Source organism: Hermetia illucens, chromosome 7 (genome assembly GCF_905115235.1).
Source record: "Hermetia illucens chromosome 7, iHerIll2.2.curated.20191125, whole genome shotgun sequence".
Classification (NCBI taxonomy): Eukaryota; Metazoa; Arthropoda; class Insecta; order Diptera; family Stratiomyidae; genus Hermetia; species Hermetia illucens.
Genome location: NC_051855.1, coordinates 13034558 through 13057447, shown reverse-complemented (window position 1 = coordinate 13057447; position 22890 = coordinate 13034558). Strand labels below are relative to the sequence as shown.

Here is a 22890-nt window from a genome sequence, read left to right as displayed (position 1 = left end):
CAACCGTTGGCGCCATCAAACTGGTCAGAAGCTTAGCTGAAAATGGGATGCACGGAAGGGATGGTACTAAGAAGTATTGTGCTGTGATTACCCTTGACCGCCAACTCGGCCAGTTGGAGGAGCTCGAGATCGAACGACTCCACGGTAAAGTAGATTTCGACCTAACGCAAGTTTTGAGCGTACACGGAGGTTATCGAGCGTACCTCTATCGATTTGGGCATGACGAGTCGCCATATTGGCCACTGTGCTCGGACATCGCAGAAGACGCAGAACACGTGCTATTTCAATGCCCGAGGTTCCCGCGGGGAGAGTTGGAGTCCCACATATATTATACACCCGGAACTGTAGAAGAGAACAATTTTTTTCGTTGAGGATGCTAGAAGTCCTGAATCCACATCCACTTGATGACGGACCGGACTACTTGGGAAGCAACTCACTTCTTCTCTTGGGGTCCACGGACTCCTCTTTTCGGGTTAAACACTCAAGTTCAAAGACAAACAAATTGTTCCCGAAATATCGATATATGCTGAATAAAAATTACTTCTAGCGACGGAGACGATGTTGAGTTGGAGTTTTAACCGTCTGGCAGGAGCCTACTGTAGCTTGTGAAGCTTGTTTTGTTTTACAAAAAACCCTCAAAAATAGAAGAGTTGTACGAGTAGTTCCAGTAATCAGATGTTTCGTAGGTCCGTTGTATTATTATTTAACCCCTTTTAGACAATCACAAATATCCATGACCGTTGACGGGATTCTAACCTGAACCCAATTGTAATATGATCTATGGAACATATTTCTACTTATTCAATCCGAAAATTTAGTCCTGAAATTCTTAATAAAAAAGATAGTAATGATTTTTGCACTCACCTTGCTGTACATCTAAACCAGCTCGCTCTAGCATATAGGGAAGACCTATGACATCAACGATTTGCATGAAATGACAAAATTCAGTTCAGATAAATTTCTGTTAGTTCTCCCAATTGGCTTATTAATTTTGAGACTATGCATGCCAGTAATAAAAAAGTAGTTTGAAAAAAGGACGAATATTTGAGATGGATTGTTTCGACACGGAATGTTTCGACGCGGACGCTTCAATGCCAGATAATAATTTTTTAACTAACATGTTTCTCAAGTCCTTTGAGCACTTTGATCCCTCACGTGTCATTCTACAAAATTTGACGTGTCCTTGCCGCTACGTGGGTTCGCACCGTATCCTGTAAAATTCTCGAATATGGGGATTCGCGTGCACCTAACGAAACGAACACACGTGGGCTAAACCCGGCTCGACCGCGCGCGTGGACTCGTAAATCACTGGACCCGAGTACCGTGATCGAAAAGGAGGATCGACGAGGGATCACATCCTCGATCAATGTTTCCCCTGTCATAGATGTTTTGTGAGGTCCCCGCCCTTCCTTGACATCCTCAGGCCATAATTTTGGAGGATGTCCCTATTATATAAGAGCCTCGCATCGAAATGAGCGGTGTCCAAATGAGAGGCGTCGAAACGTTATGTACACGCCCTAATATCTTGTGATAATGAATCTTAACTCCGAAGGAATTAAGATAGGTACGTCAGTTGAAAATTAGAAAATTAGGTCTTGGTTTATTTTTGCCGTTAGTTAGGGTAAACTGGTCTTTTCCAATTGCGCAAGTAGACCACAAAATTTGGTATTGGTTTGTTCATCTCCGTCCATTGATTTTCAAGCCATATTTTTCCTTTTGGCGCAAAATAACAAAGGACCCTAAAGTTACCTCTTTATTTTCTCATTCTCTCTTATCCCTACCAAGCAGATATTAAATAAATGATGATAATTACTTACCACCTGCCAGTGAAAGTGGTGTTTTATCACTAATACGTTTCCTAATCGTTGATGATATGTTCGGATTATTCAAAATTGGCGAACGAATCGATACAGGCATTATAGGATTCGGTAAATTTATATTGGGTGGACATAGTATATATGGTGGAATACCGCCAACATTTCCACCGTTATTATTCCCACTAGCACCACTACCAGTATTACTGCCACATGCAGTGCTATTGCTATCATTATCCTGTAAATGAAAATAAATTTCACCTTAGTGCAAGGAAAACAATTGAAATCTAAAATCTCTTATGCTAACTCAAGGAGACAGTTGGTTCCCGAAATATGGTATACCAGGTGGGCCGAAAAGTTATTCCAGTCATCAGGGACTGGTTGGGAAAAGGACATAGGCAGATTCAATATAATTTTAACCAGTTCATTACCGGGCTTGTAGCACACCTTTACAGATTTAAATTGGACATCCTATCCGATTGTCCAAACTGCGATGGAGTTTCGACGGGCTGGAACCGACCTGGAAAGAGAAACCCAGAAAGAACTCTAGGTGAAGTGTTGGTAGCGGAAAATCTGGCCCGGAGGATGCCCTTATCTCAGTAGCACTAGGGTGATATCTTCTCCATGATCGAATCTAGCCAACTTAGACTAAGAAAAGCGGAGGAGACCACGAAAGCGCATTTGCATGCCCTGCGAATAGAAGAAGGGAGACCCAGCTAGAGTGAGCCAATTCTAGTTCGTATTGTAATAGCTTATCATAGTTCTGCGGGAAAAAAACAGCCAAGCAAGCGATTATAGAAGGCTGAGGGGAGCACCAGTGTCGTGTCCTGTCAGAATACAAACGTTGCTAGACATCAGCCGTTTTTATGGGGTGCGACAGTACCAGTTGTGGAATGACCCGGGTAGATAGGTCCCACGTCGGCAGCAAGAGATTTGCTCAGCATCGGTTGACAGCCCCTCCTCCCTCCTATCCCCCATCTAGGGCATTATGTGAGGGAATGTGGGCTGAGGAACCTTAGTCCTTTTTGTGAAGAATTCGAGGTCATCTCAACGGGGAAATCACTCCGTTCCCTTTTCTGAACCATATCGGGACGAACATAGGTTCTCAACCAAGAGGTAGTTTTGAAGAAATAAAATTGAACGCGTTGTTTAAGGATAGTGTTTGGGTAGCCAGGGTGGACATTTATCTGGGACTGCCCGTCGGATCTGTTGCGAACGTACCTCTCGTTGATTTGGGGTCTGGATAAGTTTCGAATGTAACTTCATGTGGGGGCTCCAGATGGAAGGGTACTTTGAAGAATGCGGGCTTCAACCGTTCGATACTGACATTTGCTTCTCGTCCATTCACGCCCACAGAGAAAACCTTGAAATAAGTCTGAATGGGCCCTCATTGAGAGGCTCCAGAGATTTCGTCACATCGTCAACCCTGATGAACACATCTTTCCGCGGTTGTGGTGCACTTTTGTTATCGGACGTAAACGTCTCATCCGTTCCTTTCTCAAGGAATATTTGCGGATTCGGCGACATGTCCTTTGTTACGAAAAATTCTCCGGCTATTCGGAGGATGCTGACCCAGACGTGGCTTCTACTAGGGCATATTATTGTTGCTTTGAGCGATCGATGCCATCGCTCAAGGATCCTACTCGAAGGAGGATGGTACCAATTAATCGCGTAAGAGCTTTGAAAAGTGACGCTTCAAACTGCGATTCTTGATCATTGGTGATTAACGCTGGAGATCCAAAGCGCACGACCCAAGTAGAGAAAACAGTGCCTGCGAGGGTTTCAGCTGTCGTGTCCTTATTTGGTACTGCCTCCTGCCAATGGGTATCTCTGCCTTTCATCGTTAGGATGCGGGTGTAACTTGGAGAGGACCGCCTATGTCAATGCGCAGCTTGGATGTGCCATGCTGTGGGCCATATGAATAATGTGCTTTCTCAAATCGGCAGGGATATACGGACGAGATTCCTTAGATAACAGAATCTTTGGTAATTCCTCATCTACTCACTGGGCTACGGCGACTTCTTCAATAGCTTTAAGCTGCTGTAAAGCGCTTGCAGTTCGCGGTCGTAAGTACTGTATCGGGCCTGCGTTTCACAAAATTTCCTCAAGAAAAAAACCTAGTGGTCCCCACGTATTGTCATTATATTGCCCCAATACGGCGGCACCTATGACCGTATCTGAAGCGTCACTATGGCTTGAACACGTTCTTGTGCGGGTGTCTCAGCAACGTGGGGTCGGCAAGCTGACGTTTCGCCAAGAAGTCCAAAAAATTGGGGTCTTGTCACTCTTTTTGGCCCCGGATAACAGACGATGTAGAGGCGCCTGAAAATTGGGCTGCTCTAGGCAAGGGGCATCTATAGAAATTTACCATCCCCAGGAACCTTCTCAGCTGCTCCAACGATGCTGGCTTTTCGTAATTACGATTTGCTGGCGCTTTTTCAATGAGCGGCCTTGATCCATGCTCGTCTATCTGGTATCCTAGATAATTAACTGCATAGGCTCGAAAGACGCATTTGGCGACGTTGATGCGGAGATCAAACTGCTGAAGTCGCTCAAAAACGATGCATAAATGATGGTGATGTTCCTCTGGCGTCGCTGACGCTGTCAGGATATCATCGATGTACGTGAAGGAGAATTCGAGTCTTCTGAGGGCAGCGTCTATGTAGCGTTGAAAAGTCTGCGCCGCGGGGGTAGTCGCCGCATGGACGCCATTTTTCTTGGGTACAAGGTGGAGCGGACTAGCCCATTGGTTGTTAGACGGGTGATTGATTCCTTGGGCGATTATTCATTTAAACTCTGCCTTGGCTATCTGGAGTTTTTCTGGATTTAATCTCCGCCCTCCTTATGCCGCTACTGGAGCTGTCGTGGTGATGCAGTGGAATACTTCTCGTTCCTCTATCTTTGCTGGAATGGCTGGGACGGTATTATTGATGAATTCCCGCATTAAATGCGACGATAAAAATTGGTGAGCCGTGTCTGTCAGTCCCTATTGCTCGTGTTCTAAGTCTCGTCATTTTGTCTGAGAAAATCCCCACCAAGGATAGGTTGTTCAACGTCTGCAACTATAAAATCCCATCTGGATTCCCGTCGCAAACCTAGGTTCAGCGTCAGTGGTCTTTTGCCCTACGTGCTGATGGGTGTGGAATTGTCAGTGTAGAGTCTTAATTCGGCTTTTTGGGTATGTTTTTTTGGTTTTTAACCGCGGGATTAAGGAGATGTCGACTCTGATATCTACTAAAAACTTGAGCCCCGTTTTCTTGTCCACTACTATCAGGTAATTTTGGATGACTGGAAAGTGAAGTTGATCGAGATAGCTGAGGCTCTAAGGGTAGCAAAGGAACGTGTTGGACATGTCGTGCATAAATGCTTGGGTATGTGAAAGCTCTTTTCAAAATGGATGCCGCGCGAGCGCGTACTTTCCGCATCCACCATATTCTCCAGATCTGGCCCCCAGCGACTTTTTGCTGTTACCAGACCCCAAGAGAATGCTTGCTGGAAAGATATTTAGCGCAGATGAAAAGATAATCGCCGAAACTGAGGCCATTTTGTGACTAAAGACAAACAACGAATTTTTGAGCCCACCTGGTATGTCCTGATTTTATTCCTTTTTTAATCCTTAAAAGTGATATTTTTCTATTGAATATTTATGAAAAAAAAAACTCACTTTACTACTATTATTACAGTCTTTCTTATCCGGTGAAAATTGCTTAGTTAAATACAAATGATGCATCATGGCTTGTAATCGATCTCGTTCCTTTTGTAAATGTATCTCAAGCTGTGATACAACCTGCATTTGGACTCGTGCTTGGGCCGTTGAACGGTCATCTAAATTGTGTTCGGAATTTAAGTGCCTAGTTTGAGAGGGATGAAGAGATGACAGAGAAGGGATATTTCAGTTTGTTATATATCATGCGAAGTTAGTTAAATTTTAAACAAAATGTTGATGCTCGATTGGTGAAGAGTTTGGTGAGCAACGTTAGTAGTATTGGATTCAATAAAGAAACCTGGAGAAACCTCATGGAGAAACACCGTGAGAAGTGTCGCCCTCATTACATTTTATTTCTGGTTCTGGAAAAAGCGTTTGACCGTGTGCCACAGGGAATTTATCTGGTATGCTCTACGACAACACCTGGTACCAGAGGAACAGGCATGAGACAGCCATTCTGACCGACAGCCAAACAACCATTGAGGCTTTGTATTCAGTGGTGATAGCTTCCAGGCGGGCGGGAGGGGTTGGTAGTGCTGGGACGCGGTGAACAAACTAGCTGGCGCGCTCAAAGTCAGCTTCCTCTGAGTTCCCGGTGATAGGGGCAAAGCGAGGAATGAGCGGACCGACGGACATAGCCAGACGGGACTCTGCTCTTGGCAATCCGAAGGCTCACCACCTGTGCCATGTCAAGAAGGATTTGGGCCGCCTATAACAAGGCCCTATCGTAAGAGCTTTTTGGGTCAAACACATGCAAATGCGTACAAGATTAGGTAGTCTGTGCGCTGCCTCGTTTTCTTTTTCTACCATAGATATTGACCTTATAGACTTACCGGGCTGGATCGTCCTCATTCATACGGATTAAGTGACCCGCCCACCGTAACCAATTGAGCCGGATTTTATCCACAACCTGGTGGTCATGCTATCGCTCATAGATTTCGTTGTTATGTAGGCTACGAAATCGTCGTAGATCCCCACTGTTCTCACCTTATCTCCTTTTGCCGATTTTTTCTTCCTCCTCTGGCGGTCTAGAGGCACTCCGTCCTTAGTTGCACAAAACTAAGGACTGCATTAGCGATGTGATTTCTTCTCAGCTCTTCTTCGGCTGCCATCCAGGAGTCTCGCTGGTGTGCAATAAGGTATAGCAATTCTTGCATTTCCATTATGCGATTTTTGATATCCATGGAGATGTTTCGCTTGACAATGGTAGCAGCCTTCATTTTCCATATGATCACACCGCACTCCTTGAGTAGTCTTTATTCCTCTAGTCTTGTCTTTCCGATGAGTTCTGTCCTTTGACGGTGGCATGACTTGCGTTTCCGCCTGGTTGAGGAGTATGTCATCCTTTTTTTCCGATGAAGGGGTGTCACGAAGCTCGGAGTTTGGCACCTTTTCTCGTGGCCAATTTTTTGAACTCCAATTCAATGGCGTCTCCTTTTCGGCCGCCACGACTTTGGCCTTTCTCAATTCTAGTTGCCTTCACCGTTGGACAGTGGGCCTACTTTTTCAGTAGGTGGCGATCGAAACTTCGCGCTTCTTGCAAAGGGATTTATAGTGGAGTCTCTCATTTTAGCTGTCAGAAGCGGTGAGTGTGTTGTATTGCTGTTTTTTTTTTATTTTCGGCTATTGTCGGTTGTGTCGTTGAGTTTGTTGCTGTCATTTTAATTTGGGTCCCAGCTACAAGCCGCTTTTTCCGCTAGGAAGTGCAGTCGCCTTGAATGTTCTCCGTGGTTGTTTATGCGAGGAAGGAGGTCACGCGTGGTTTGACACAAATCAAGTGGATACTCTGAATCGCACACTTTTAGAGTACTATAAAGAGGCTTGTCCTATTTCCCGAAGCCAACGCGGTCAAACGGTTCCATGGTGGAACCGAGAACTGCAAAGACTCAGGAAATTCACCAGACGACTTCTGAATCGTGCTTGCAAAAGCAATAAGGAAACAGATTGGTTAAACTATATGAACTCATTGCGTGAATATAAGAGGCTCGTAAAATTGCCAAAAGGAGACTCTTTTAGAGCATACTGTTAGGAACTGGAAGATGAAAGGGAGACTTCCAGGTTGTGCAGAGTCGTTAATAAGGATGAGTTGACCAGGTTGGACTCTTTTAGAAAACCGGGTGGTACTTACACGAACTCCAGAGTTGAGTCGATACAGACTCGCTTCGAAGTACACTGGGAGAGCAGCACTCAGAAGTAGGGGGACGAAAATTGGTGATTTCTGCAAATCTTTCAACACGAAAGTGTTGCAAAGGGAGTGGTTGTTACCAATGAAAAAGCAAGAGCTGCTATATTATCATTTGAACACTTCAAAGCATCTGGCATAGATGGCATCTACCCAGCGATGTTAAAGATGGGTATAGAGCACTTAGAGCGACTTCTAAGAAATATTTTTCGCGGATGTCTTGCTCTGGGCTACGTGCCTTCCTCTTGGCAGAAGGCTAAGGTGGTCTTCATATCTAAGCCTGGGAGAGATGACTATTCAAATCCAAGGAACTTCAGCCAAATCACTTTAACATTATTTTTGCTGAAATGTCTGGAGAGACTGGTTGAGTGTCACATTCGCAAGAAGGCGCTAAGGTCGGTGGAAAGTCCTGTAAGTCTGCTCTTCACTCTTTGGTTTCAAAGACAGAGGACGCAACTTTGGAGAGGAAATACGCGATGGGAGTGTTTGTGGACATTGAAGGGGCGTTTTACTGGGCGTCCTTCCAAAAGCTCTGTGATATCGTCAGAGAGCATGGTTTTGATGAAAGTTTAATTCAGGAGATTTACGCTATGCTAACGCAGAGATTGGAAGAGTTATTGGGGGAGCTCATTCCAGTTTTAGCAATGCCTTCTGATTCTCGGATCTCCATACTTCCGTTTGGTAGAAGTTATGATATCTTGGAACGAAGAGAAAAGTGGGACGAACCAGAAGAATTTGTGTCAGGATATACTGACGTCTTCCACACCGATGGCTTAAAACAGAAGAGGGTTCTGGCGCAGGAGTCTACCTCTTGTGTGGGCTTTCCCCTTGAGCCAATATACAACCGTCTTTCAGGCCTGAAGTGTATGTGATCCTAAGGGCAGCAACCTGGATGATTGACGAGTCGTTGAAGGGCAGGCGCATCGCAATCTGTAGCGATAGTCAAACTGCATTGAGGGCGTTGAGCAGCCTTTTGATCACTTCAAAAATCATTCGGGGATGTGAAAATCGATTGAACTCTGTTTCTAGATTCATACGCTGAAACTACTCTGGGTACTTGGCCATTGTGGTGTGGAGGGAAACGAAATCTCGGATCCTTTAGCAAATGAGGGTTCAATTTACCCCATTCCTGGACCGAAACCAGCAATTGGGCTGTCAGTAGCATTGACTTAACTGAGAACAAGCTTCCTATAATGACAGGTGGTTGAGCATTAATGCTGTTAAACACACCAAACTTTTCCTGTCAGAACCAAACAAACATACTGCAAAGTTTTTGCTGTCGAAAAACGGGAAGACTTGCAGAAATATTGTGGGCATTCTGGCAGGCCATAATTCACTAGCTGGGTATATGTTCAGAATAGGAATTCTCCAAGATGATACGGAATTCACGGAACAGTTTCTATATGAGTGCCCCGCCTATGGAAGAATCAGACATCAGATTTTTGATGCTGATGTGCTTCAACTGCAGCGGGCAGCATCACATCCACCAACGGCAATGTGGCGATACATTAACGAATCCAGGATATTTCGTTAGACGGGGGAAACGAGTAGAATGGACCACTAGGGTCTTAGTGCTCAGAGACCTTTCATTAGATACCCAACATGATCATATTCGGTGAAAAAAAATTTACACCTCTCTTTTGCATGTATGAAGACACTCCCCCCTCTAAACTCATTGTTTGTGCGGGGCTTTCACAGTTCCCAACTTATCTCCAAAAATCGTGTAAATCGATAGGACCGTTTCTGAGAAAAGTACGTGTGACAGATAGATAGTAAGACTGACGGATAGACAGACAGCCAGACAAATATTGAAACGATTTTATTAAGGTTTTGTTTTACAAACACACCCTAAAAAAGGAGTCACCTAATAGCAGCACAGGGTAAATGTGCTGGGGAGAAGTAGCTTCTTCATATATGGGGCTGCAATATTTCACTCGAACGTCAACTATTCTCGTTAATTATAAGGTCAGCATGCATGGCTGAACTCCTATCGTCGAATTTTAAACTTGGCTTGCATATGCGACACATTGTCCTCAATGCTGGTGTAAAATTTGATACTCCTAGGATGCACTTAAGGGAGGGAGGTATATTACTAAGCTGGTAATATACTATTAGTAAGCTTATTTCAGCAGATATCAGAATGCAGCATGTTTGGAGGCCTAAATTTCATATAGGGATGTCATCCTGATTTTTTTTGTCAGATTTTTGGGTTGGATAGTTTCCGAAAATGAGTCCTGTCTCACTTTACGTGTGTGCATTTTGATTCCTTACTCGCGCAGGTTCTCTCCAGGTTCTGGAAAAGATTGGGGGTAGTGGTTTCGGCTGTGTGCAGCCAATGTGAGGAGGAGGAGGAGACAGCCCTGCACTTTTTATGCAGCTGCCCGGCATCCTCAGATCTCAGACGAAGGCACCTTGGCAAGGTTTTCTTCAATGAAGAATCCGCACACTCTCCGCCTCTTGAGAATGTTCTCAGATTCGCTAAAGCCTGCGAACACCGTAGGCCGGAAGCCATTGAATAGACAACTTACGGGGATAGTACAATAATAATGGCCTGAGTGCTCGGAGCTGCGGCTCCCCCCAGTTAACTAAACTAACTAATATCAGGTTCGGAAAGTACTCATCGGAGCCTTTCATTTGATACCTCACATGACTACGAGTATATATGGTGAAAAAAAATTTTACATCCTCCTTTGCATGTATGGGGAACCTCCCTTTAAATTGAATGAATGCGTGGGATTTCGTAGTTCCCATCTATCCACTAAATTTCGTGTGAATCGGTTTAGCCATTTTGGAGGAAAGTGCATGTGACAGACAGACAGACAGTGAATCGATTTTGATAAGGTTCTGTTTTACTCGAACCTTTAAAAACGGATTTAGATTCAGCCCCTTCCCCCCAAATTTACCTTATAAACGGCTTGTTGAGGTTCAAAATCGTGTATAGTTATAATTAGTGAAGATTTTTGTACAAATTAAGTTATTTTTCAAGTTTTGGCCATCAGTTTCGCATTCTACTGGGCGTGACAAATCCATAAAAAGTATCTTTTCTATCTGATCTGATTGAGGTTTCGGTTATAGATTTGATTTTCTTCTTCTTTTTTTTTTATCAAGCAATCATGGGCGGCGAAGATAAAGTACAATAAAATGTTAGCTATACTTACCTTAATTTCGGGTGTCAAATACTCACCGTTTGATAATGAATTAGTAAAAATTCCAGTTTAAAATTGGGATCTTTTTTTTTGTTTGGTACCCTCTGAGAAATGGGAATGTGAAATAATAGATACTAGATAAATTTTCCTTGCTTGGTTTTATTTATTCCGGTGACTATGAATTTATTTTCAATTTTAAACAAATCATCAGCGATATTTGTTTCAAATTGAATAAATTTTTAGATAATTTTTTACTATTTGTACATTTCCCATTTCTAAAGAGTTTAAGGGACGTGCTCCGTTTGTCGGTTCGTTTAGTTTCGTTTGGTTGTATGGTTACGTGTCTATCAGTTAGTCAGCGCATTAGATGCATTAGATCGTCTCTTTTCTCTGTTATTGTTCTAAAGGAGTATCTAAAGGCGTAGTCAACTAGATGATTCAAAACTCATTTTTTTTGTTTGTTTTGTTTTTGATGTTCGGTGTTAAGTAGACGAACGGCAAAACATCCTATTCGGCCATGTTATCCGATCTTTTCTACTTCACCAACATCACAACACCACAATTATTGTTGTTTTTTTGTATTTTTACTTATTTTTATTAACTTTCAATGGTGGACATCATACAGAAATAGATAGATTTATCTGGAAAATTCTGTTTAATTTAAAGATTGATCAGTTTTTTTTCCGTGGTTGTGTTTTTATTTTACTCCTTTTCTGATGGTGAAAGGTGTAAAGTAAAATCACATTTTGCTGTAAATAAAGATAATAGAAGTATCTAAAATTGAATTAGTACTTTTTAGTCACAACATATAATAGATATTGTCAGCTTTAGATAAAACGCCCAGTTGTTCGTGGAAGCCAAGCATCTTTTCTCTTCACCAATCGAGTCAATCGCAATGAAAGACAAAACCTTAAAATTAGACTAAACAGTTAAAAAGGTTGAATCTCGAGGGGTTTTGCTATACCTCGAAAAAAATATACATATATTGTCAGTGGAAATTAGTTAAGATACAAAAATCTGATACTCACTTGATAAAGGCCGAGACATCATCTAAAACTAATTCACAGCCAGGCCATCGGCACATTCCATGAGCATAAAGGGGATGATAATATTTCTCAGCATTCGTATAATCATCGTAAGAACTATTCAGGCTCATTATTGAATCACCACCGCCACCACCATCTTCACGACTACCACCAGTACCGCCCCCTTCTTCAGTACTATTATTCCCTGCACCACCGCCAACTAAATTAATTATAGCACCACTAGATTCAAATTTACTACCGTTACTGTTATCATTCTTCTCATTAAACGTTGCGTCCTGTTGTTGTTGTTGTCGATGATGTTGATGATGTTGTTGATCTAAGTTTGGTGAACTACCAATTGTTTGATCGTATGAGCAAGATGTGCAGCTCATATTGCACGTAGGATGGTGACTGGGATGGTTTTGTTGGTGAATATGGTTGTTATGTGATTGTTGTTGACGTTGTTGATGATTATACTCGCTGGAATGTTCAGCAGTTGATATCAACTCTGATGCAGTTGAAATACCATTCCCGCAAGTTCCTATTGAATTTGTCGCAACCGAAATTGATGATTGTGATGAATTGTTTGGTGAAGACGATTGGTGATGGTTGTGGTGCTGCCGTAAATCAGGATCAGTTCCTTCTGCTGCACCATTGCTGCTATTTGATAGCTGATGACTTCGCGATTGTTGTGGTGTTTGGGGGGATTGTTGATGGCTTGACTGGTTATAGTGTTGTTGCAATGGTGAGACTATCTTCGCGTGAAATTCTAGATTATGCAGAGGAGATTTCATGAATCCAGCCGCGGCTATAGCAGACTGATGTTGCGCCTGCTGTAAGGACATGCCCTGATGCATTAGATATTGACGTTGCACTAGCTGCAATTGCTGAATCAATTCTTGTTGTTGAATGCTCAACTGATGCTGCAGTTGCATTGTTGAGATTTTGTAATCTTCAGATTTTCCAAAAATCCTAAAGTATTGACTTCTTGTCGTATTGTTTTTGTTGTTGTTGTGGTGAAAACAACGCTGCTGGAAGGATTTCAATTTCGAATCACCGATATTTTCATCATCCTCATTCTCATCGTTGAATAGTTGATGGTGAGATGGTGAATCATTGAATTTTTCTAATTGTTTCTGATCAATGAGCGAAATGGATGGATTTGTCATTAAAGACTCATTGTTCAGCGATGATGACTTGGCAAATGTCGTTTTGGTCAAGTTGAAATCCCTTGAAAACTCATCGGCATCATCATCTGCCCCACCTTCACCACCGATGTCGGTATCGTTTTCAGGATATCTACTGGGGGTATCTCTCTCGTCTGAATTTTTATAATTTGTATCTAATGTTGTTGAACAAGTGCGAATTGTTTCATCAACTTCGCTTTCATCAACACTATCAATTTCTCGTTTAATTTTCGCAAAACAAAGTTGACTGAGTGGTGATGTTTCGGGATTGTAAGGATTCTTCTCCTGTTTTACGAGTTGTTGTTGCTCGGGTTGTTTCGCGGGAGGCTGTTTGTAGAATTTGTTTTGTTGTTGTTGTTGTTGTTGTTGTATTTCACTATCGTCGTACTGGTGAAATTTTTGTTGTTTTATGATATGCGCTTGTTGCAGCAAATTCAATTGGAGTTGCTCCTGGATTTGTTGTAATGTGATTTCAAGTTGTTTTGTGGTGAAGTCGGGCAAGTAAAAGGGTGCCTGGGATTGTTGATGATATCGAAGATTTTGTTGATAGTATTGTTGAAATGTTGAATATAGATTGAAATTGGTGAGTAACGGTTGAGCGGTTTGAAGAGAGTGATGGCGGTGGTGGTGGTGGTGTTGATCTTGATGATATCGATGATGATAGTGAGAATCGTGACTTTGTTGTTGTTGTTGTTGTTGTTGTTTCTGCAACTGGTGATGTTCATCTGAATATTGTTCTTCAGTATGTTCGTATGGTCGTTTCATTCCGTGATCTATTCGCAGCGAAGCAGGTAAAGGGAAAAGTATAAGGATTGAATATAATCGCAAGGACTATTCTAAAACATTGTTGAAGCTAATTATATTGTTATTATCCCTTCCTACCCACCTAACAGTAGTGTAAAATAGGCACTTTATCTCGCATTTGCCTTATAATCGACAATCCTGCCGTCACATGTATACACACTTCCTTTTTGAACAAATACCGTCCAACAATCAATGACCAATAGACAAAAAGGATGGGAAAAGATAGAAAAAAAAGCACATACACTGTCAAAGATATATGATTCGGACAAAAGCCTCTTGAAAGGCTAGAAACGACACCCAAATGAAATTTAAGTTATTATAAGGATGAACTTTCATATTGTCACTAGTTTCCTCTAGTCCATATCAAGTCCTTATTGCAAATATTCATGGTGTTGTTACGCTAGTCTCATTCCGTTTAATACCCGTTTCTATTCCTGCTATAATTATTTGGACGTCTATCATATCCCTGCCTTTCCTATCCAAAGGGATCGGGGTTAACGTCCTTCCTACTTGACTAGTCTCCTGACTGAGTCGTGATTCCTCGACGAAGGATGAAAACAGACACAAACAAGGGGGGAGAAGCGAGACCAGGAGCAGGAGAATGCCGACTTGTCTTGAATTTGAGGGTTTAGGATTGGGGTCAGTTCCCAGACGACGATATCGATTTATCCTTGCACAGGAGACAGACAACGCTTTTCATTCAATTTGTAAACAAAACAAGCAATCAGGATGCCGATGCTGAACACTAAGCACTGTTCCACACTATCTTGTTTGAAGTTAAAACGGTTTAATTATGAATTTTCAGATGGGAATTAATATAATTTAAGTATTGATACTTTGAGCTTAATTTTCAAGGCACTTAACCGGTGTTTAGCCCAGGATACTATTGCAATCGTCCTGGCTTTCCGTGGATTACCACCAGGGAAAGATTAGATACAATTCACTTCGCACTTCATGGGCTTTAACTTTTATTAAAAACTCCCTGGACACTGACACACTACAAGATTGGTTAATCCTGCATTGTAGATATTAAGCGGCAAAAATTGTCACTCCATTGACGAACGGTCGTCCTTATTTTTTTTTTTTTTGAGTGGTTAGTCTATAAGGACGGTTTGTACACGTTCAACGTTTGGCACCGTCTCGAAATGAGTCTATGGGGGTCTACTGCATACCGTCCCTGTACGAGAATGCGACTAAACCTACGATACATGCGGCTGGCGTGGACGCCAAACGACGAGTTGCACGCTGTTGCCGGTAAATGGAACCCCCCAGTTTCCAAATGTAAATTCATAACCAGTGGGAATTTAGAGTAGAAGCAAAATGATAACAACCCAAAGGTAAGGGGGTGGTTTTTTGGAAGTTATTTCACGACCATATTACATGCCATGCTTTATATATGGCAGTGACTAGTGAAGCTAACAGAACGACAGATGTTTTTCGGACTTAGAACGAAAGGAATCATATGTGGGCTCCCCCATCTATCTTGTGCTGGACTATAAACATACCAAAAAAATTGTATCTGTTTTCCTCATAGTTCGCTACGATTTTGGGGCTGATATATCAAATGAGAATTGAATGTGTGATAAGTGTGTTTCAATTTTTCATTGCGCGTGGGAAAATTAATGAAAGAGGGAGGAGGGAGGAGGAGGGAAAGGTCAAACCATCCTCAACAAAATGACTGGTGGGTTTGAGTGTTTGGGGCGGGTATTTGTACCCCGCATCATCAAATCATAGAACTTAGGTATTGGGCAATGTGCCGCCCCATTTTCAGTATCTAAATTCTATTGTTCATCATTTTGCAAAAAAGGCGCGAAAGGTAATGTCATTTATCCGTTGAATGTAGTTGCTCTTCTGGAAAATATTCTGAAGATTTGTTTCAGCATTGGGATTTGTGCCGCTAAAGCCAATCGTAAATGCGTACGTAGACCTCAGTCTTTTACTGGGAAGACAGCCGAATTAAGTTTATATTCAATGCAATAAACGTGTCTTCCTTTCTTCCAAACCATAAGCAAGGATTTCCCGGCTTGGTTGGAAAAAATTCTAGGAAGTACTATCCAGACGGACGCTTCAAGTATGGCAGATTTAATATATTTGTTTTATAAAAATATTTCAGTGGACATTTGTCCCATTAGAACCTATATTATTTGATAATATTCACTTTCCTCTAATACTGGCATCCAAAGTCTTGAATTTGACCAGAAGCGACAACTTTGACCGATTACAACTTTGTTAGCAATAGTGTGATTTCCACCAAACTTGATAGGATTTTGGGGGGGGGGGATCAGGGAATTCCTTTCACCAACGGCATAGAAGAGGAACAGGAGAACTGTCAGCTCAAGGAACACTCTGTCATCTGACTCCTCCACCGGTCGAACTCTACGCGGCTCCACCTATGAACGCTCCTCAGCATCTCATCGACAATCGATACCCTGGGTTTAAATAGAGCTGCTGACGAATCCCATCCCACCTTTCACAAAAAAAAAGGTGAGCTGGACGTCCTCGACAATTCCATTGCAAAACACACAATCCGCAGATCGTGTCTTTCCAATCTTGTGCACGTAAAGCTGAAAACTTCCATGCCCACTTAAGAATTGGGTAACGAAACAGTTAATCTCATCATGCTTCCGATTCAGCCACGCACCTAGGTTGTCAATGAGCCGCGCAGTTCATCTGCATCTAGTTTCATTTTGCCAAGAGAGTTGCCACTCATCTAGCCATTCTTCATCAGCAACAGCAAACTTGTATGATATATAGCTTGGCGGTCCTTAGCAAGAAGAGAAACGGAGATCACTACCGCGATCACCATCACAGCCAGTTCAGAGACAGTGCGGTACGCAGATGCCACCCGCAAAGTCCGTCTCTGTACGATACGATATACTTGTTGAGCTTGGGTTGTAGACCGATAAGAAGAGTAGAGACAGTCCAGAGCATTCTAGCACGAAAGCAGTAGTTTCCAGTCTAGAACCCATGTCCACCCTTCAAATAAGGGATCTGGATTGTCTCATTAATGCGGAAGAGATGGAGGAGGCCATAAAACGGGATTACCCAGATGTGGGAGTTACGTATGTCAACTGTAGGCGACAAAAATTGGCCATTGCAGGAAAATAAAGATCGGATGGATTATTTGCAGGATAAGGCGAAGGGCCACTCCAACACGCTGCTTTAAGTGCTAGGCATACGGACATATTGCAGGGGCTTCCAAAAGAAAGGACAGATGCACTTTGTTTTACAAGCGCGGCGAACCCGGGCACAAAGCGAAAACTTGTGATTCGGCAAAGTGCTCTGCCCTTTGCAAGGGATCACGGTTTGCAAAAAAAAAATATGTGGCACTTGTTCGCCGTTCTGGGCGAAGGAAGAATTACAAAAAGGTTATGACCTGACGGGACAGATGATGCAAGAAAGAAGAGCTCACTTGTTGCTTCTCAGTGAGCAGTATAAAGATAGGAGCTCACCATCGTGATATCTCCCATTGTTGCCATCTGGGTGAAAGGCACGATTAACTTGCGAGTGCGGGCCCATGATCGAGGGGATGGCTTCGTTTGGGTTCGTTGTGTGGAAGTGACGGTTTTCACCGATTTCCTCACACCGAACGAATCTATACAAGCTTTTCGGAATAGGCTCGTCGCCTTGGAGGACTAGATTAGAAACATGGAAGGGTGAATTCTAGTCGGAAGAGACTTTAACGCCAGAGCCCTCCAATGAGTTGAGTTTGTTTTCAAAGTATTTTGGCGGATTCATAGGGACGTAGCGACAAACTCTGTAATGGACCTTACCAGAGATTTATTGAGATTGATGGCCTTATGGGGCGCGAGACCCCCAAGAAAAACCAGTTGAAAAATTAATTAACCTGCCTGCCTAGATCTTTTTTCCAACTGCAAATATATTCAAATCAATGTTGCCCATAGAAACGAACAGGTTTCGCCAGTGTATTCCAAGCGGCAGTAAACTTAGGTCAGGTGGCTTAGCTGCAGATGGTGGCAGGGTTAACAGCCACCGTCTCTAGGTTCGCAGAAACCGTCAGTGCTTTGCGTTCGAGAAGTAGGACTAGATCAAGGTCTAGATCCGCCTCCCGGCATGGGCGATCGGTTAGTAGGTCGTCTGGACCTTCGGCAAGTACCGGGCATGCTGATACCATCGTAGGCAATAGGCACACCTTTCGGACTCCTCGAGCTCACTAGGATGACTTTTGGACTGCGCAATGCGGCGCAAACCATTCTGCCCGAGTCCGGGCATTTAGAAAACCTCGAGTGCATTTTTCAGCATCTAGTACTTAACGTTGAAAAGTGCAAATTTCTACAATCGCAGGTGAGATTCCTTACCCACCTGATTACCCCTGAAGGCATCCAACCGGACCCAGTCATGGTGCAAGAGATTTCGAGCTTCGCGCTTCCAAAAACTGTTAAGGATCTGAGAAGATTCTTGGGAATGTTACATTTCTATCGTCGTTTCTTGCCCAAGGTCGCCCATCATCAATCAATCCTTAACGCCTTCTTGTCTGAGCCAAAAACCGAAGGCTCCCGTCTGATTGTGGGGTTTCCAGATGCTGTCCAATCGTTTGAGACCACCAAGCAAGCGTGAGTTACTTGCTGGGTAAATACTTCCGGTATGTCCTTGAAGAGGTCGTTCACATTGTTTACGGACCATAAGCCCCATAACTTTTGTTTTGAACCAAAAGCCCGACAAAGCGTCCCCTCGCCAACTTCGGCACTTGAGCTTTATCAACCAGTTCACGTCCGGCATTCAACACGTGTCTGGAAAAAATAAGAGTGGTTGTATACGCTTTGTCAAATGTTGCAGAGGTCAAGATCCCTGCCACCGTCGATTATCCGGACGACGCAGTTCTTCTAAGCTTCAGGACCAATTCCAAATACACGTTCAGAGAGTTTCCTATATTCAGCTCAGCATTCGGATAACAAATCGGTTAGTCACCGCAAAGTATTTCTGGCCGTCCATGAATACGGATATTAATTCTTGGGCCAGACATTTCATCGCATGTCAGAAGTGCGAGTGTGTGAGGAAAGAGCTAGGAGTGTTCCCTCGATCCATCAAGCGTTTCCACAAAATCCATCTCGACATCATTGGTCCCTTGCGAGATTGGCCCCGTTTCAGGTGCTGACACACAATCATCGATAGGTTCACGCGGTGGCCTGAGGCGATATCTCTGAAAGACATTACTGCACAGTCCTGTGCAAAGGCCCTCTGTCGAGAATGGATTCCACGCTCTGGTCTGCCGGCAATGATAATCACCGACCAGGGAATGCAGTTTGAGTCGTCCCTTTTCTCAGAGTTGGGCAAACTCCGCGGCTTTGAATGCCACCGGACAACCGTTTACCACTCGTAATCCAATGGGGTGAATGAAAGGTGGCACGGGACGCTGAAGGCCTCTATAATGGCCAAAGACAACCTCTCTTGGTCGCAGGTCCTGCCGCTCGTTGTTTTTGGGGTCCGAACAGTCAATTGAGAAGAATTTGCTACAAATCCCGCGGAGCTGGTGTACTGGGAGAACCTGAGACTCCTCATCAACTCTCTTCTCGAGAGGAGTTGCCCCGCTTATAACAAAACCCGATCACGAAAGCTCCTGTGGCAGATGCGTGGAAATGCATAAGTCAGTCTGCACGGGGCACTATGCTGAAAGACTGGGCATACCCTAGAGAGAGGAGAATATCCTCAGGCACTTCCTTTGAGATTGGCTAGCGCAAACTAGAGTCAGGCTACAGACACTGGGTAGACCATCCTTTGAGGACCTCAGGAGATGGGAGAGCTACTTTCCTTCGTGAATACTATGGGCTGGCTTTGAAGGTCTGAGCCGGCTGGACTCTGGCTCCTTGTTGTTATCACAGCAGTCACGGTCTTAGGAGTTTTTGGCATTAAAACGGCGCATAACAGCGATAGTTGGGGTACCAAAGAAAGGATGTCGTATTTTTATGATTTTTGGGTATGCATTTTTTATGGGCACTGGAAATATCCATTTTTCATTATCTTCAGGTCAAATCTTATCTAATTGTTAATTCTGATGAAAGCCTACGGAGGTCTTTCAAAACTAACGCATGCTCTGATTCTCAAAGGTATCTAGAAATCCAGTCAATCTTACGTCGGGAGAACTACCAGCAAGGTATCATAGACTTTCGAGGCTAAATATTGTGTATTTTAAAAAGGAGGGAACAGTCCGCGATCCATATCCTTTTAACTATGCACATCCAGTTGTCCTCACCGCTGGCAACTGGTTCAAAATTGGTTTTTTTTTTTTAATTTGTTAAAACAAAGAAACCGGAAAGAGTAGGTACCCCATATTATTGTTGGTGCCTATTTTGATTTATTATAAACCTTTAATAATCAGAGAGTTGTGACTGCTTTTAAGCAAAAAGGGCAAGTCTTGGCTTAAAAATGTTCTCCGCCCTAATTTCAATGGAATTATATACAATTCACTCCTACATTCTATGAATAAATTAATAAAAAATGGAGACTGTATGCACAAACCTTTTGAAAATCATACTTATCATCGGTTTTTCTCTCCGTTCAAGTACTGGCTTTTTTTTTTAAAAATTATTTTTTTATTTTTCCTTATTTTTTGTAGTTTTTAATTATTATTTTCATAATTTATTTAATTAATTGTTACACTGTCAAATTGGATTGCTCTTCTGCTACGTGTTTACTTTTGTTTCATCTCCGGTATTCATAATAGCACTGAAAATATATCTGATTTTATTGATTTCTAAACTAAAAGATTGTGTATCTATTCACAGAAGTGTTCAACGAATTATGCATGGTATTTAGTATTTTTATTACTTTTGATATGTGGTAGGGTATCAGTGGCCTAAGAGGTTGTTGCTTCACTTGATTGACACATTATTTGACACAAATTTGTTTAGGACGTGATATCTTACGGATAGGAAGCTAGTTTGGATAGAACTTTTTATAACACTATACTAAACACTTTTAGAATGTTCAGAACTAGTATCTTTTTGGTTTAATATTATTTCGGGAGAAGCTCCAATGGATTTCATTGTTTGTTGATTATTGTTATGTTTATTGATTTATTTGTTGTTTTACTACGCTTATTATTATTATTTATTTTTTTTTATTAATTTTCAAGGAAATATCGATTAAAGGAAGCTATAAACTAGAAGATTTTTGCCTACACACTTTATCTCACGCTCAACGACCGCAATATTCTGATTGCAATGTTGTTAACTATCTTAAGATCAACGATGAACTCTCTCTCCTTACCATGCACCGTGCGAGAAGAAATAGAAATAGTTCCGGGGTAGGGCAATGCAATGCAATTGGAAACAACAAAATTTCTCGAAATATATACATTTTACACAAGCAAGCAAAAGCAAGCAAGCAAGCAAGAAAGCAAAAGCATGCAACTAACCGGGCAACTAACCAACCAAGCAAGTAGTCAACTAGCATACCTATCCCCACTTCTCATACCCATGCATTTTCCTGACATTATCAGAATGCACCCTCTCCGGCATGGTATATATGTATATCTGGGAAATCCTAAAAGAAACGAACGGATCAGCAGAAAACAATAATGGCTGCAGTTGGGCCGAGGGGGTGTCAGGATGCAGCTAGTAGGGGATGGTGATTGTGTTTAGTGTTGTGTGAGATGTACGAAGAAAAGAACGATGGGGCGATTTATATGCGGGCACGTTATCCTTTCATGCAATTCCAGAATACTGCTCCACATTCGCTACACTATCAGCTCATCTGATGGGGGCTAATTTCGGCTCCATTAATGCGCCCCCTCCCTCCACGTCAATTGCAAGGATAGTTCAGGCAATATACATATACAGATAAAGTAGGATAGAATGCAAACATTGCAACGAGGAGGGTGGGAATAAAAACTATAGAGCAAAAATAAAACCACCCTTAGAAATGACACCTACAAGGGTGAGCTCCTAGCCACCAATAGTCAGACTTCCTCCTTTCCATTCCTTTCCTTTCCTGGAACTACAAAGAACTTCTGTCTGTCCCTTCAAGGATAGTTGCTGTTGCGCTTTTATTCTCCATCTTAGTTTCCGCATTTTCTTTTCCTTTCATTGTAAATTCGACTTGCTCTAAACTCATAGCACACAAAACACAAAACATTGCACCGAAGCACACAATAACACATCAACGCAACGTAAAGTGCAACCTTCTTCCTTCTCGAACTCTTAGAAATGGTATGTGACTACCAATAGTGTGGAGTTGTGTTGCATCATTATTATCGTTGCCCCCAAGCCATCAGCCAATGGGGAAGGGGCTGGGCAGTTCCTTACACAGTTAAGGAAAGTATGGTTTGCCTATTTGACAGCACGATAAAATTGCATACTATCCTAGCTCTTAGTTTGATTCTCGTGCATCTCTCACTAGTATTCTGTTACGGTGCTTGTTTCTGGTTTAGATGCAAGGCGAACAGAATTGATATTCCAGGAAAGTATGCGTTATAGGGAACATTGTAGCGGGAGAACAGTCGTTTCCTATTGCTTTACAAAAATGCAGGAAGGGTGAAATGTGTAAGTAACGAAAATAGGATGAGGGACATGAGTTGTTTCCCGAAAAAAAAAGCCCAAATCTTTTTCAAACGGACATTTTTGAATAGCTATTTGCAGCCACCTTTTGATCTATGACCTAGTTATGAACAGTCTCCAGTCTCGCGGCACAATAGATTTGCAATAATCAGGTCAGATACAACTTTTCTGTATTTTATACAGTCCACAAACTGGTCCCCTTGATGGGGTATAGCGCGGTAAACCACGGTTACCTTCCCGAGATGCTGGCACTCTTCCTCTACTGTTCTGCGCCAAGTGCCCTTGGGGCGGCTTACTCGTCGGGGCCATCTTGGGAGAGTGGATTCCACTGCATGGTAATTGTGTCGCCCACTTCTTAAAGTGTGACCTATCCACTAGCACTTCCGTCTTCCGATCATAGTGCGTACGAGCGGCAGACTTGTTCGCTGACCAAGTTCTTCGTTTGAAATAGTGTCAGGCTCCGATGACACGACGCAGAGAGGTATTGACGAAAATTTGGTGAGGCAGCGT

At 42.7% G+C, this 22890-nt stretch overlaps 1 protein-coding gene across 6 annotated transcripts in view; it reads right to left on the bottom strand.

The window, feature by feature from the left end:
* LOC119661008 (putative uncharacterized protein DDB_G0282133) overlaps window positions 1–21155 on the bottom strand; it is a 40557-nt gene extending 19402 nt beyond the window's left edge. For 3 of the 6 annotated variants that reach the window (XM_038070150.1, XM_038070146.1, XM_038070151.1), the window contains exons 1-6: window positions 20651–21131; window positions 20342–20548; window positions 11877–13833; window positions 5479–5665; window positions 1818–2052; window positions 865–909 (exon numbers count right to left, since the gene is read on the bottom strand). In XM_038070150.1, coding sequence (XP_037926078.1) covers window positions 865–909; window positions 1818–2052; window positions 5479–5665; window positions 11877–13825 — 2416 coding nt within the window. In that variant the 5' untranslated portion in view covers window positions 13826–13833; window positions 20342–20548; window positions 20651–21131. Of the gene's footprint in view, window positions 1–864; window positions 910–1817; window positions 2053–5478; window positions 5666–11876; window positions 13834–13946; window positions 14635–20341 lie in introns of those variants that run through there. The other 3 variants (XM_038070149.1, XM_038070147.1, XM_038070148.1) reach the window with 3 other exon arrangements.
* Between the last annotated feature and the right edge of the window lie 1735 nt (window positions 21156–22890).